The sequence below is a fragment of the Centrocercus urophasianus genome, unplaced genomic scaffold (genome assembly GCF_019232065.1).
Source record: "Centrocercus urophasianus isolate 14NV4802_14NV808 unplaced genomic scaffold, USGS_Curo_1.0 seq_20, whole genome shotgun sequence".
NCBI lineage: Eukaryota > Metazoa > Chordata > Aves > Galliformes > Phasianidae > Centrocercus > Centrocercus urophasianus.
Genome location: NW_024884756.1, coordinates 4,664,646 through 4,679,607, shown reverse-complemented (window position 1 = coordinate 4,679,607; position 14,962 = coordinate 4,664,646). Strand labels below are relative to the sequence as shown.

At 45.3% G+C, this 14,962-nt stretch overlaps 1 protein-coding gene across 3 annotated transcripts in view; it reads left to right on the top strand.

The window, feature by feature from the left end:
- UNC80 (unc-80 homolog, NALCN channel complex subunit) overlaps positions 1-14,962 on the top strand; it is a 121,228-nt gene that overhangs the window by 96,441 nt on the left and 9,825 nt on the right. For 2 of the 3 annotated variants that reach the window (XM_042822264.1, XM_042822265.1), the window contains 9 exons: positions 1,029-1,152; positions 3,398-3,523; positions 5,349-5,472; positions 6,253-6,459; positions 7,940-8,124; positions 9,014-9,179; positions 10,095-10,274; positions 12,263-12,401; positions 14,425-14,481. In XM_042822264.1, coding sequence (XP_042678198.1) covers positions 1,029-1,152; positions 3,398-3,523; positions 5,349-5,472; positions 6,253-6,459; positions 7,940-8,124; positions 9,014-9,179; positions 10,095-10,274; positions 12,263-12,401; positions 14,425-14,481 — 1,308 coding nt within the window. The remainder of the gene's footprint in view (positions 1-1,028; positions 1,153-3,397; positions 3,524-5,348; positions 5,473-6,252; positions 6,460-7,939; positions 8,125-9,013; positions 9,180-10,094; positions 10,275-12,262; positions 12,402-14,424; positions 14,482-14,962) is intronic. The other variant, XM_042822266.1, reaches the window with a different exon arrangement.

Here is a 14,962-nt window from a genome sequence, read left to right as displayed (position 1 = left end):
GGGCACCCCGCTCCAAAGCCACAGTCTGATGGGAGTAGTGTAAGAACGTGTACAGAGGCAAACTACTGTTCCAGAGTAGGTTTAGGAGCAGTAGTTGCTGAAAAATGAGGTGTATATTTGCATACTTTAGAATTCAGACAGCAAACGTTTCATCTTAGTTTCATCTGTAGGAAGTCTTCTGAGCAAACTTGACTAGGGTATTGCTCATTCCTGAGCAAACAGGTTATTCAAGCCTTGTCCTTCCATCCCAGTAAGTACTCAGTTAGATACTGGCTTCAGAACTACACCATCTCTGAAGAGTCCGACCCTGAGATCAAAGGTGGGAGCCGCTTTGTTGTTATTTCTGATGTATCTGCTTACGGTTTGGAGGGAGCCATTCAGAACCTGTCAAGAGGACGTGAGTCCTACAAGCTATTTTGAGAAAACCGAATTGTCAGGGAAGAAGGACTCCTGAAATAGAGGACTTTGGTGCTGCTGAGTTGTCCTACGTGGGGTGAGGACGGTGAAGTCTGCACTGCTGGGCGGCTCAAGGACAGAGAGTCAATGTGACTCTCTCAGACTGGATGGCAGAGTAGTTTACAGAGGACACTCACAGCTGACAAGGCTTATTGAACATCAGAAAGCCACAAGAGATGGAGGAGTCACTCTCAGTTGGGATCACGGCCCAGCAGAAGTCTTCCCACACACAGGCACACCTGAGACAGCTGTCTGCTGAGTCTGTTTCATCCCCCATTGCAGGGAAAAGTGAATCACAGCCTATCTGCCATTGTTGTTGTCAGGGCTTTTTTTGTCGCTAATGCAGAATCTCTGCTACATTTTGGTCTCTCAGACACTCAGTGTGCTCTGTGCTTTCCTGAGCTGCGTGGATAAAACCTTCTCTCTGTCGTGCACTTTGTGCTCATCTCGGGCATCGTTGCTGTCTGAAACGTTTCCTCTGTGGGCGTCACTGTATGTCGGTCGCCATGTTTGCGAGCGTCTGGTGGGGGGCAGGAGGCCAGCGGCTAACAGCACCTACTGTTGTATTGCAGGCGCCAGGTTGAGTGGGAGCCTGCCAGCAATTTGATTGAAGGGGTTTGTTTGACACTTCAGAGGCAGCCAATCATATCCTTCCTGCCTCACCTTAGGTCTCTGATCAATGTGTGTGTCAATCTGGTGAGTAGCCAAGCGGCAACCCTGTGAACCTTTTGCTAAACCTCAGTCTGCTGTTGACTTCTCTGCACCGAAGATGAGAGTCCATTCCCATTCCTGTCATTTTACCTGTCCCCCTTACCCCTCGCAAGGGGACTTCGCAAGTGACACTAGAGATAGCAAGGTTCATTTTTGAAGTGGTGCATGGGGAGATACAGTGACCAGTAGCAGTGGTCAAGCGATTTCTTTCCGTTGCTCCCCACGCACCACTTTGAAGATCTACCTTTGCCAGATTGAGCTGAGAGTTGAGGGCTGCAAGTTGGAGAGTGGGGTGGTGGAGACTGCACACACCTGGTAGAGGTGGGGAGGGGCTGATCCTGGAGATACCTACCGTCTCCAGTGGGGAAGGACCCTGCTGGCTCTGTCAGAGGCTATCAGGTGTCTGGCTAGTTAGAAGGATTTACATGGGTGGATTCACTCCTCTATTTGCAATGTCCCTGGCTTGATCTAGTACAGGTTTGCATGGTACAATGTTCAGATCCCACTCTCGGTAGACATTTTGCTCATAAGTGTGTTACAGCAGAGTTGATAGAGACAGAGCCTGTTTAGTCATTCAATAATAGATTGTAGTTTCTGCAGCTGTTACAGTGGGAGCAAAGTCTCCATTTGATTTCCGTGTAACTCCAGCTATTTGTAGAAATGCACGTGCTCACATTTCATGTGGAAAAAAATACAGATAAGGGGGAAAGGCAGCCCTAGTATTGTCATTGTTGTTGGGTTTCATAACATTTTCTTCTGAGAATACAGATGTTGGAACTTTATCTAGCAGTATCAGAAAGCCTCTCTGAGCAGATTTAAGAACAGTTATCACTAGTTACAATGCAGTATCGGTGTTTACAAAGGCTCCTGTCCTTCAAGCCTCTGCAGCACTCTTAACTGCAAGGACATGGAAGTCCAAGCTGACAGAGTCCATGAGACTTCTTCCTTGTTCACGCAGAGGTGGCTACTCAGAGGCACTGCAAATCGGGACTAATCGGGACTCGGGCTAATTGGAGTGGTTTCACAGGGAAACTGCTACAGAGTTAGCTAGAATACAAGTTTACAATGGACTTGTAGTTTGATAAGCAGACAATATGGAGTGAATCACAACAGAAAGCTCTCTAAAGAGCGTGCATTAGGAATGAGCCAGTGCTCTAAAAAAAGCAGAAAGATCTGCAGTGCTGAAGTGCAGTCATAGAGCTTACATTCAGCTGGCTGGGAATGTCAAAGAGAGGTACCAGGAAAAGATGTATTCTTTGTGTTAAGAGGATCTTACCATTAGCTGTCAGAACTTTGGCTGCTATGGGAGCACACCTGACTGCATACTGATATTCATGTGTAGATCAATTACATCACAAAGCCAAAAAGAGATTAGCTGGGAAAATGGGGAAATACTTTAATGATAATCCATGGTGACAAAAAGAAAGGGCTCTGCCATTCTAAATTGCCCTTTGGTTTTCAGGAAGAAAACTGGTTACTACCTTTCTCCCTAAGCCAAATTTGTAAAAGTGTTTTCTGCCTGTTTCTGTCATCTAGATTTGTCTAGTCATGGAGAGAAACGGGCAGATGCAGACCTGTGATTTAATTTGTATGAGGAAAATATCCAAAACAGTTCAAATAACTCTCCCCTTGAACTGTTGTTTTCTTGTGGTGATATTTCACGGGGTTGCAGACAGCCGAGTCACATGCAGGTGACAATATTAGAAGTCTTGTGTCAAGTGAGATGAATCATACTTAGAATCGATGGGAATAGAGTGTGTTTGAGGGGAATCTGAACATTGTACAAAACCCGGCTTGGGTCAGACTTAGGACATTTTTTTTCCAGTAGAAGAGAAGGGAAAAATATCCAGTTTCAATGCAGACTTTTTGCTTTGGTGACATATTTCATTTGTTACAGTTGTTACATGACGTATCCTCCAACTCAAACTGTTCCACCAGTCCAGTGCTGGTCATTCAGGGCTGGTACTGGGTACATTTGTAAATGTACCGAGCTACCTGTGCACTCCTCCCACCCTTGCTGGTTCCCTCTTCCCCCCTCCCTTTCCCTGCTAGAACTCCTCTTCGCTGGCCCCATCTCCCCCAAGGACAACTGTGGATGGCTGGTTCTCCTAGAGCCACCCCAACCCAGTGCTCGAATGGAAGGCCCCTCCATTTCACTGATGTTGGAGGATATGGCATGGATTAAACTGTAAGCAGTCAGTTGTGGTGATGTGCTCTGTTTGTATTGCAGGTGATGGGAGTGGTAGGACCCTCCAGTGTGGCTGACGGATTACCCCTTCTTCATCTCAGCCCTTATCTCTCGCCACCTCTGCCCTTCAGCACAGCTGTTGTCCGGCTTGTAGCATTGCAGATACAGGTGTGTCTGCCCTGGCCTGTGGCTAGGCGTGTTTTAGCTTCTGGTTGAGACACCAACTCATCGGTGCTCTGTTTTGTTTCTGCAAAAGCTGGGCAAAAACTGTGGAACATACACCAAAAATCAAAGAGAAGCAACACGTAGATTCTCCCATCCTTTTGATGATTCGAACTGAGCTCAAAATTGACCTGTTGGGGCCAGCTCCACAGCAAGCATCCATCAGCTTAACACTGCAAATTCACATCCAGGGAGTTCGGCTGATTGATGCTGTTTAAAGCTCTGACAAGCATATTAGGATTCTCTGCAGTATCTAAGAAGCTAGCACAAGTCTTCTGCCATGGGGAAATGTGCCTGGGTCACGTCCATGCAACCCAATGTCCTTTCTTGTTGGGTGCATGTGCGTAACCGAGAGGTAAGAGTTGGTCACAGTGTGCCAGCTCGAAGAGGCAGGGCAACTTAGGATTTTCAGCTGCTGACTCAATAACATCCTTGTAGTGAATAACAAACCCATCCTGTACTTTTGGAGAAATTCATCACTATTCCTTTCTCATGACGGTGCCACAACAATTACAGAATCTTTCTGCCCTCGTATCTCTTTCTCCTCCTCATTGGCGTGAGATCAGGTAGAGTGGAGACAGTGTCAGCAACAGAATGAAGAGTCAAATTTTTCATGATTTAGCTCCAACTTGCATTTTTAAATATGCATTGACACATCCAGTTGGATACTTCAGCAACTATTTCTGATAAGTGGGGCTGCTTGGGAAGGGTTAGAGGGATGAAAACATAGTGCTGTCTCTCAGAGCACGAGGCACAGAAGGACTTTTTGATACCAGCTCACACAGAGCACAGATTTCTTCCAGCTCTGAGTAATGATTCATTAATCAGAAGCAAAAAAGGGCCACCGTCACCTTCTCTGAAGTCTTTTAGCTTTTTTTAAAAACAGATGCAAAATAGTCATTTTAAAACCAGATTGGGAGTTTCCATTTTTATGATCTTCTCCTCCATGTTCACTCCTTCTTTTAATGGGTTTTAAGTGGAATGAAAACCAAACAGCAGGAAAACAGGAGAAGCTGTATTCCTAACGCTTCCAGTAGGATATGAAACAGAAATACTTCACATCCCACCAAAAAGCATTCTCTGGAATTTCTCAGCCCAGATCTATAAATTTGAGAGGTTACAATGTTCAGTTGCATTTCACTGCTAGGACTATAGCAGCTGGGAAGTTGTAAATGTAAATGAGCAGAGGTTCTACTAGCAGTCACTTCTATTACCTCGTCTAAAGAATATGAAAGATCTTTCATTTAAGGTTTCAGTAAATGTGCATTTTGCTTATTTTTTAGGAGTTCGTTCTTTATGTTAGGAAAGGTGGTAGAACAGCGCAAAGTGAGGTAAAACAAAAAATGTGTTTGGGAATAACCTCCATGTTCAAACAGCGGAATATTTAGATAGTATCATTCGTGCTGTTTCCTCTGTTCATTTTTTGTTATTCCCCGTAATCAGGGCCAAATTCTGGTCCCATTTGCAGCAGAACTGAGTTTGGAACTAACACCCAGCCAACTACTGTGGTATGCCTCTGATATTGTTAATGTCTGTGGGTAAGGAAACTGAGCTGCTTACCTCTTGGTTATGACAAGAGCAGGTGACGCTTAGGTTGTTGTGTGAAATCCTTTTACTCCTGGCTGATGTCAGGGCTTCTAATTCAATCAGGTCATCGTTGCCTGTTGTGCTGTGTAAACAGGGTGCCTGGGGGACCGCCATTCCCTACAGTAACTTGTGTGAGTTATCTGCTGATGAAATCGTTTAATCCTTTCTTATTATTACTGCACAGGCTTTGAAAGAAGATTTCCCCCTAAGCCATGTCGTCTCCCCATTCACCAATCAGGAAAGAAGGGAAGGAATGCTTTTAAACCTACTGATTCCATTTGTGCTCACAGTAGGATCTGGAAGCAAAGGTCTGACTAATTTAACAAAAGGAGTTTTTCTCCCTTTTTCTGACAACTGATGTTTGCACTTTCCCTGCTCTCTGTTGATTTTTTCCTTTTTTTTTTTTTTTTTTAACTTTTTGATTTGTTTTCTTTTTTTTTGTTTGCTTTCTTTTTTTTTTTTTTCCTGTCACTTACAGTGTGTCAGCTAAGTGCCCTTTGGGTCTGAGACTGGAAAGAGTTCCACTGGGGGAAGTTGTTTCTCCTCTTTGTTTCAGCTGTGCCGTGGTTCTTGGGTCAGGTCTTTCACAGACATGCTCCCTTTTTGAAACTGGAGTGCAAGGCAAGACAAGGCTGTTGTAGCAAAAGCCAAAGGGGAGCAGAGGTCACAGAAATTGCCTTCCCCTGTGGATTGCTGTCTGCCCAGTCCATGCCACTTGTCTGGCACGAGTCCTGCTCCTTGCTTTCTTCTATAGAGAGTGATCACTGGTAAATCCCCACAGAAAAGCAAAGAAGAAAGGGAAGGGAGAGATAAAAAAAAGAATGTGAGATCATCAGACCACTGAATGGGACATTTAGTTGTGCTGTGTAGCTCTGTGTTTGTGCGTATTGGTGTTGGTGTTAAATAAACTTTGCCTTTGCTTGCAGGAGGAGAAACAGCATAACAAGGTGTGGGGGACGAAGTTGTGGCTTAGGGGACAATTGAGATTGCCTCACATTTTGGAGCGGAGCAGGGTCTGGATCTTTGGGCATCCTTGAGGTGTAGCCTGATCTTTCTCTCTCTCTCTTTCCCCTTCCAATGCATCTCAGACAGCCCCTGGCTGGAGCAGCCTGAGGTCCTACTGCTGCTCCAGACTGTTATCAATATCCTTCTGCCACCTCGCATCATCAGCACGTCCCGCAGCAAGAACTTCATGCTGGAGAGCTCGCCTGCCCACTGTTCCACCCCAGGGGATGCAGGGAAGGACCTGCGGCGGGAAGGGCTCGCAGAGTCCACCAGCCAGGCTGCCTACCTGGGTGAGTGATGGCTTCTGCTCATAGCTGCGAAGAGACAGAGATAAAATGGAGCATTCAAAACTGTAGGTAACACCAAAGAAAACCATCTCAGGCAGGAGCTAATTGAGCTCTTAGAGCTGCTTTAGATCTTGCCCTGAAATAGGGGTCCATGCCAGAGCATGAAGCCAGGAGTAACTCTGCGAAGTATTGCAACGTGAGCGGTGTCTGCACTGCAGGTGGAGGAGACTGCAGCACAGATAGATGCCGCCCAGTTTTCATACTGCCAGGATATAGCCACAAAAGGCAAGTCAGCCTGCCTACCATCCCCTCATGTGACACTTTTACTGCCCTGAGGCTAGCTGGGGTAAAACGGGATGCAGTCTGCCTGCCTGCTGGTCCTGTGCACACAGTCCTTGTTGACTGATATTCGCCCTGCTCGCTGTATGCTGCTGCAAGGGAACACAACGTTTGCCTCACATATGACCCTCAGGTGAAAGGAAAGAAAAAATAATTGAAACAGAGCTTCAGCTGCAGTCCAGGTTATCAGAACTATATGGAGAGCCCTCCTTCTGCACAGCTTCAGTGTCTGGTTTTGTGAGAGCTCTTACCCAAAGACGTATTGTGGTCTTTGTTAACCTGTGTCTGAGGTATGGGGTGCCATTGATGGAAAAACTGCCAGTTCATCCCTGATTTAGCTCCCAGTCCCAGAAAATGTGCATACAGGTGTGTGATGCCTTGACCATCCCATCAGGAAAGATAGTACAGTTGGCCATTACAAGGCCTGCTCTTTGTTCCAAGGGATAAATTCCTTGTCTCTTCTGTGACCTGTTGGTCACAGTCCTCTTTAATATAGAATATTGTTCTGAGCCTCATCTCCTCTCTTCGTCCCCTAATTGTAATGCAGTGCTCTTGTGAATTATGGCCCTTGGCTTACCAAACAGTTTTTTTTTTGTTGTTTGGCTGTGGCTCAAACAGATGCACTGCAAGAAAGATTCTTTTCATTGCCCTGTAAATAACCTGGAGATTATTGTGCTCTGAGGATGGCCCTTCACATGGCTGTGCTTGATGGAGATTTTTGAGTTGTCTGATCAGCCAAGGCTGTGTTCCCTTCCTGAGTTGCTTTCACAATACCTGGGTTCCAGGAAGATAAACTAATTACATTAGAAGAACTCTGCAGGGAGGGAGAGAGAAAGCTGGAGCAAGAAGACACAGAGGAACTTGGGTGTGAAGTAGGAAAATTTCCTGTTAGTAAAACTGGAAGTGAGCCTGCCAGTCCTGAGCTGTAGGCCCTTTATTCTAACAAAGTTGTTCCTCTACCTGAAGTGTTTGCAGACAGAAGAGACTTGTAACTCTTAGGTGTGTAGGTGTGCAGTTTCACGTGAGTGCATGCATGCTTGTGCTGGTTTGTGCTCGTTGTGGCCTTCCCCTTTTCTCCCTCAGTAAGTGTACTGGACGCGATAACATCTCTGATTGCCCTTTGCTGTTGTGTGTTTTCCTGTAGCCTTGAAGGTGATCCTTGTTTGCTTTGAACGCCAACTGGACAGCCAGTGGTACTGGCTGAGCCTGCAAGTCAAAGAGATGGCGCTGCGGAAGGTGGGAGGGCTGGCCCTGTGGGACTTCCTCGACTTTATCGTGCGAACACGGATTCCTATCTTTGTGCTCCTTCGGCCCTTCATCCAGTGCAAGGTAACAGGTGCTTTAGCTCCTGCCAGATCACTCCCTGAAGGCAAGATATCCCTTATTAGCCTGCTGAGAACTGAGGTAACAGCGTGCCGGGGAGAAATGGATGTTCATGTATGGGGAGTGACTTTTCAGAAGTATTGATGTGTTAGTAAGCACATGAACCCTTTGAAACTAAATCACAAAGCTTTTTGCTAGACAGCAACAAAGAGTATGCCAATCATATAGGAGCTCTGATCCAAGAAGCCACAGAGAGGACAGCTAGACTTAGTACTACTGGGCTTGACCAAGAGGGTTTTCATGCGGGCGTAGTTTTGTGACAGACACTCAAAAGTAGCATGGATGCTCTGAGCCCAGGCTTGGCTGGCAGAAATTTTCTGAAAATGCTCTTCTGAAAGGAGCTGGGCACTGCAGCTAACAGCCAGGAAGCACCACTGTGCTTTGCATCTCTGGGGTGATGGTTCTGATGGGTCTCATGTGGAAGAAGAGACAGCTGCCGGGCTGAGGCAGTCAGGGCTTAAGCTAATCACAGCTCTTCTCTACTTACCAGCTAGACTGGCACATGGCACTCACCTTATTTAGCCTTCTGTTTCTCACCGTTTGGACAGAATAAATCATATTGCAGGCTGTAGCTGTGTAAAGTCTGAGGGTAGAGCTTAGCATAAGGTAGCCCTGATCTCCACGTACCATTAGTAAGTGAGATTTTGTGTCTGTTCAGTCAAATACAAGGTTGTTCCTCAAAGACAGGTGGAAACTTCTCATAGCTGCAGTCAAAACCTCGTGCCAGCAAAGCGGGCAGTTTGCTGCAGGCTTGTGCTGGTCTGGAGACCAGTCCCAGTTCTCTGGGCGTCATTCCCCTCCAAACTAATATGTCACTGTGTTGTTCATGCCTTAGCTGCTGGCCCAGCCAGCCGAGAACCACGAGGAGCTGACTGCACGACAACACATTGCTGACCAGCTGGAGAGACGGTTCATACCGCGGCCTCTCTGCAAGAGCTCCCTCATTGCAGAATTCAATAATGAGCTGAAAATCCTGAAGGAGGCAGTGCACAGTGGATCCGGTAAGGAGAGGAGAGCCAAGGGGCTGCCAGCCCGGTCTGTCCAGGTGGTTCACCCAAAAATTAACTTGTGGCGTATCTGCCCACTGTCTGGGAGGAGGGTGAGATAATCCACTCTTACCTTGGCAGCTTGTCCCTCAATTAGGCCCCATGCCCAGCCCAGCCTTGCTGTTGGACAGCCACTCAAAGGCAGGGCAGCTGTGAAAGGCATTTTGTGCCCATTTTTTTCCCAGTAAGACCATTTCTCAGCAGGTGCCTCTCCATCACAGCTGGCCTGCGCAGCCCCATCACACAACACGGCAAGCCCTCACTTTCATCTCTATACATCTGGAGCAGCTCATGTAGAAACATATATCCATCATGTAGAAACATATATCCATTGTTCCGCAGCAGTTCTGTCTCCTCTGCTCTGCTCTTCATCTTGCTTTGATTTTCTCTACTGTTGCCTGTGAGCTCACAGCCTAAGGACGCATCTCTCCATCTCTCTCTTTCCACAAGGGGACGCTTCTGTAACAGTCACCCTTCCTGCCACGAGATGGCAGCCACTGCTTGCAGACAGCAAGAGATTTTACATGCTTTGTTCTAAAGAAAGGAAAAGAAATTTAAAAGAAAATGCCTCCAGCTTTTTTTTTTTCCTCGGCAGTAATCTGCCTTGTTCCTAAAAGTCGAAGCTGATCCAGAAAATATGTCAGTAAGGTTGAAGGAGAAAAACAGACTGCATAAGAGAAAAACAGGCACACCATAGTAAGACTTGGGAGAGACGAGGTGAGCCAGGGCAGCTGTGTCTGCTTTACCTCTGCCCAGCCACTGTTGCACTGGTGGGAGCAGAGCCGGGTGCCCGATGTGCCATGAATGCATGGTTGTTTGTTGATTTTCAGTTCCACCTCTGACTTAGGTTTGGTTTTCTCACTTTTGCAGCTTACCAAGGGAAGACATCTGTGAGCACCGTGGGCACCTCCACCTCTGCTTACCGCCTGAGTCTGGCCACCATGTCCCGTTCCAACACTGGCACTGGCACAGTCTGGGAGCAGGACAGCGAGCCTTCCCAGCAGGCCTCTCAGGACACACTGAGCCGTACAGATGAGGAGGATGAAGAAAGTATGTGGCTACTGAATGGAGCAAAGCTCTCATTTCTGAAAGGGTTTCTTGAATGTTCCAGAAGACAGATGGGAGGGGAAGACAGCTGTCCTAGTGTGGACAAAAGCATGTGGGTGTACGAGGCTAAAAAACTGTTGTGGTTGCTACATCATCCGTGATGTTAGAGCTTGGTCATTCTGTACCTCCACGTTTCCTCCTGAGCTCTGTGTAGAGAAAAGGAAGGGCGCAGGCAGGCTTTTAGTGTGTGAGACCTAGGCTGACGTGCAGTCCCCACATTGCTGATAAGACATTTAGAAATCAGACCCCTCTGACTTTCATGTGACGGTAGTGGGGCAGTGGCTGGCTGTGTAGTTGCTGAGTGCTTTTGCCTCATCACTTATGTCCAGATGCTCTGACGTGGGATATGTTGTCCTTGTGCTGCATGGAATCCAGCTGTGGCTCTGCAGGGTAGACTGTTTGTGTGCTTGTGTCACTTGATTCACAAAGAGGAAATTAAGTGTTAAACCTTCTGACAACAAAAGCCTGATATCTCTGTTTTTGGCAGCTGGAAGGCTCTAGGGCTGCCAGGTTTTCTGGTGTCTGTTTAAAAGGAATGGAATGGTGAATCTTTTGGGGAGTGATTTGCAATGACCTCAGTGTGGCTTTTAGTCATTTCAGCTGAGTTTCATGTTATCCTTGGAATTTCTCCTTCTCTCTGCTTCTCTGAGCTGTCCATCTGCTTCTGAGTTGTCCATGATTGAAAACCAGGGTAGAAAAATCTGCTTTTATGTCGTCAGGCTTGAGCTTCCCCCTTCTTTAGCAGGGATGTTGTCTTCTGGTGCCACAGCGGTTGGTTGCCATAATGCCTTGGAACTCAAGCACTTTGCTTTTTTATTTGAGGACTGCTGATTTTTCCTGAAAGATGTTAAGCAAAAGGGAAAAAAAAGGCTGAAAAAAAAACCAAAACAAAACAGGCCAGTGCAGTTACAGCAGAATTACCTTTGGAGAGAGAGCACTTAGACTGAAACTTCTCAGGCACAGCCCAGTTTTATTTTGGCTGGGCTCGTTACTAACCATTGCACAATCCACCTGTATGGATACCATTGTGCTGCCCATACATTGTTCTGTTACACACTGTGACAAACACTTATCAGCCTCCGAATTGTTGTGAGCTGCTTTGTGGAATGGGGAAGGCTATCTTCCTGTTTCTTGTGGCGCTGTTACCTCAGCTCTGCTTTGGCTTAATGCTGCCATATAATATTTCAATAAATCAAAATTGGACAAGGTCAAAAAGAAAAGGAAAAATGACACCAAGCCTTCCCTGTGTTTTGTTTATTTATCATTAGAAGTTGTTGTGGTAAAAACCACAGCAGAGTCCTTTCTTTCCAGATACTATATGTAATTTGAAACAGCACTGAAAATCTCAAGCAGCCCTGAATGCAATTCAACTGTCTGCATAGCTCAGCTGCAGTATGATGTGCTTGAGTCAATTTATCCAATTTTTTGGTGACATTTAAAATGCATGTCCCAAGGGGTGTTAAAGGCTGTCAGCCCTGCATTTTGCTTTGTTATGTGTTTTATCTTTTGTAACAGTGCTTTGCTGTACTGGTAGCAGCCATTTATTCGTACTGTAACATGGCCAGTTACAACATTTATGACAGAAATTGACTGAACAATTTTTTAATCACAGGATTAAGCTTTAAGGAAACAGAATTCTCAAAACACATTTTCCTGAAAGCTGTGTAAGCTGAAAGCAGACATAAATCCCTGCCCCGTGTACGCTGTGTTCCTCATCCTGCAGGGTTTTATACCTGTGTCTTTCTGAACCATGATTGTAAAATCCAATGGAAATATTCAAAATTGCAGACTTAGGATCGTGGTAAGTAAGTGCTGGGCACACCACTGGCATCCTGTTATCATTTGACCAGTGAAAATGTAGAGGTGGTGTTTTTGGGAGCTGTTTTCTTTCCTTTCGCGTTCTTTTTTCTTTCTTTTATCTTTCTTTCTAGATGACTCCTTGAGCATGCCCAGTGTGGTAAGTGAACAGGAAGCATACCTTATGGGTGCCATTGGGAGGAGGAGGTTCTCCAGCCATCTCTCCAGCATGTCTGCACCTCAGGCTGAGGTGGGCATGTTGCCCAGCCAAAGGTAACAACGTGAGCTTTTCACCTTTCCCATTATATTCATGAGAGCAGAAGTGGTGCAGGCATATTATGTGTAACTCAGGGATGTAAGATAGGAGAATCATCACATGCATAGTGATGATAAATCTATTCATCCTGAAATAGTATTGGACTGGCTTGGAAATAATGATTATCCAGGATGACTGGTGTTGTATAAGTTCCAGAAGAACAAGCTGTCATCACTCAAGCAGTTTTGGTAACTTCCAGCAGTTGTTTCCCTCTGCTACTACAGTAGATAGCAAAAATAGAAGATGTGATTCCCGGTTTCTGCACTGAACCACAGCATTGTACACGATCTGTATAGGTAGTGGGGGAGGAATCCCCAGAGCTGGACAGGGAGCAGAAGTAGCCTGTTTTACTTACACAGTTTTCTTCTATCCAGACATTATCCTTTCTAGGATAGTAACTATCTCATCTCAGACACTGAAAGTCAAGCTCAAAGATGAGACTTAACACTGTTTAAAAACAGAAGTGCTCTTGCTGATGAGAATACCCTTGAATGCTTTATTCCTGATTAACGTGGAGTGGTGAGAAAGAGAGAAAATTGGGAAATGTGCATCTCTAGAGAGCATTGAGAGGAGTTTTGCTTTAAATGTGACTGTTGTTCAAAGTAAACAATACTTACTGTTCTCTTTTTCTGTGACATACTTATCCAAAGATACCTTTCAATGGATAGATTAATTTATGCTACTTCCTTTGAACGTCTAAACAGTAAATTCTGCATTATCTCTTGACCAGCCGTAGAAAGTCAAATAATATTGTTCCCTCCCTGTCTTTTTTGGAAGCAAAGAAATAACCTTGATACATGAAGGAAAAGTAAGAGCTCTGGTACATACCAGCAGAGATAGGAGAGGTGATTTACAAGAGAGGAGTTGCACAGATTTTATCTGGGATTTTTCACTTACAGGAACTTGTTTGGCTTTTGAACCCAATTGATTCAAGCCCTTTGTTTCTTAAAAAATTAACGTGCAGGACTGCACTGTCCCCAGTCCTTCATGACAATCCTGAGCTTCATACGAGTCACAGCTGACTGGCAGCAGTGTTTGCTTTGTGCAATCCCGAGTCATGGTGATTCTGAGGAAAAAAAAGAAAGATTGTAATTTCAGTTACAAATGAGCTTTACTCTCTACTTTTGGTGTACGTGGTGTGCCAGGAGAATCATTTTTCATCTGTACAGGGAAAGTACAAGCTCAACAGGTACAGCCATAGCCCACAATATCACGCCCTTTTTAGTCAGAGGTGGTCTCTGGGCTTTCGCACTGCCTCACGAATGTAAACTAATTAATGCTAAGTAATGTTATTATTGCTTTCCTGCTGGTTACCCAGCACACTGCTTTTTTTCTTTCACGTTTTCCCGACAGGCAGAGAAGGCTGCTTGTCCATGAATGGCTGAAGTGTAGAAAAGTGATGCGATTGCTTCCTGGTTTGCCAGGATCACTCCAGCTGTTTACTTACAGTTTCATTGCACTACAAGATCTTGCTTTGCAGATGTTTTTCTATAGAGTTGTACCTGGATAAGAGTGGTCTGTAGTTCCTGGGAAACAGATTAGCCTTTCCTTTCACCCAGAAGAACTGGCTCGTGGGGAAGGGCAAAAAACAAAAACAAAAAAGCTTTCTATGAAGCTGGAAGTAAATAGAACTAAAATAAATGAAAACACCACAGAAAAATGGCTTAGAAAATAGTTCCTTGCCCTTATTAGCAGTGGAAACACATCCTTTGGAATCCCTCAGCTCCTCGATTCATACCCGAGCTGTAGAAGTCTCCATGTAGCGTAAACTGCCTCTGAAGACTGCTCCTGTTATCAGATGTTCTTCCAGCTCCTCTGAGTCATATATGTGCTGCTGAGCCTGCGAGACCAATTAATGTTACCGTCCTTTTTTATTTTTCCTATTCCGTTGATATTTTTTCCCTTGAAAACAGAGACGATCGCATGCTTTTTTTTGCATTTTCTTTCCCTAAATTTTTAATCTCCCTGCCCCTCCTGCAGTGAACCTAATGTCCTCGATGACTCCCCGAGCCTGGCCACTGAGGGCAGCCTCTCTAGGTACAGTGTTAACACTACCTGTCTGTCAGTGTGTGTGCTGGGAAACAGACTGTTTCCAACCTTTGTCTCTTCCCCTCACCTTCTGTTGCTCTTCCATCTCTGTCTCTTGTGGCTCATTGATATTCAGGCCTGTGAGTCAAAGGTGTAGCAAATCACCTTCAGTTTTCAGCTTTGATTGCCAAACTTTGAGGAAGTTAAGGGGAAGGAGAAATGGCAAGTGAAATAGTGATCTGTCTGGCTAGCATGGGGGTTTCCCCTTATTTAGCAATTTTGTGAAGGCATGAGAAAGATTATCCACAGGGTATTAGCTGTAGCCTGCTATAAATATTAATCTGGAGGCTTATATAAAACAGAGACATCTGTTTTTCCATTCATCTCACAATGCTGTCACCACAAAAGATTTAATGCTAATATCGAGCTGTGTTCTTTAACATTCACTAATAAAACTAAATACAATGACTCCTGTGGAACGTAGTTCTCT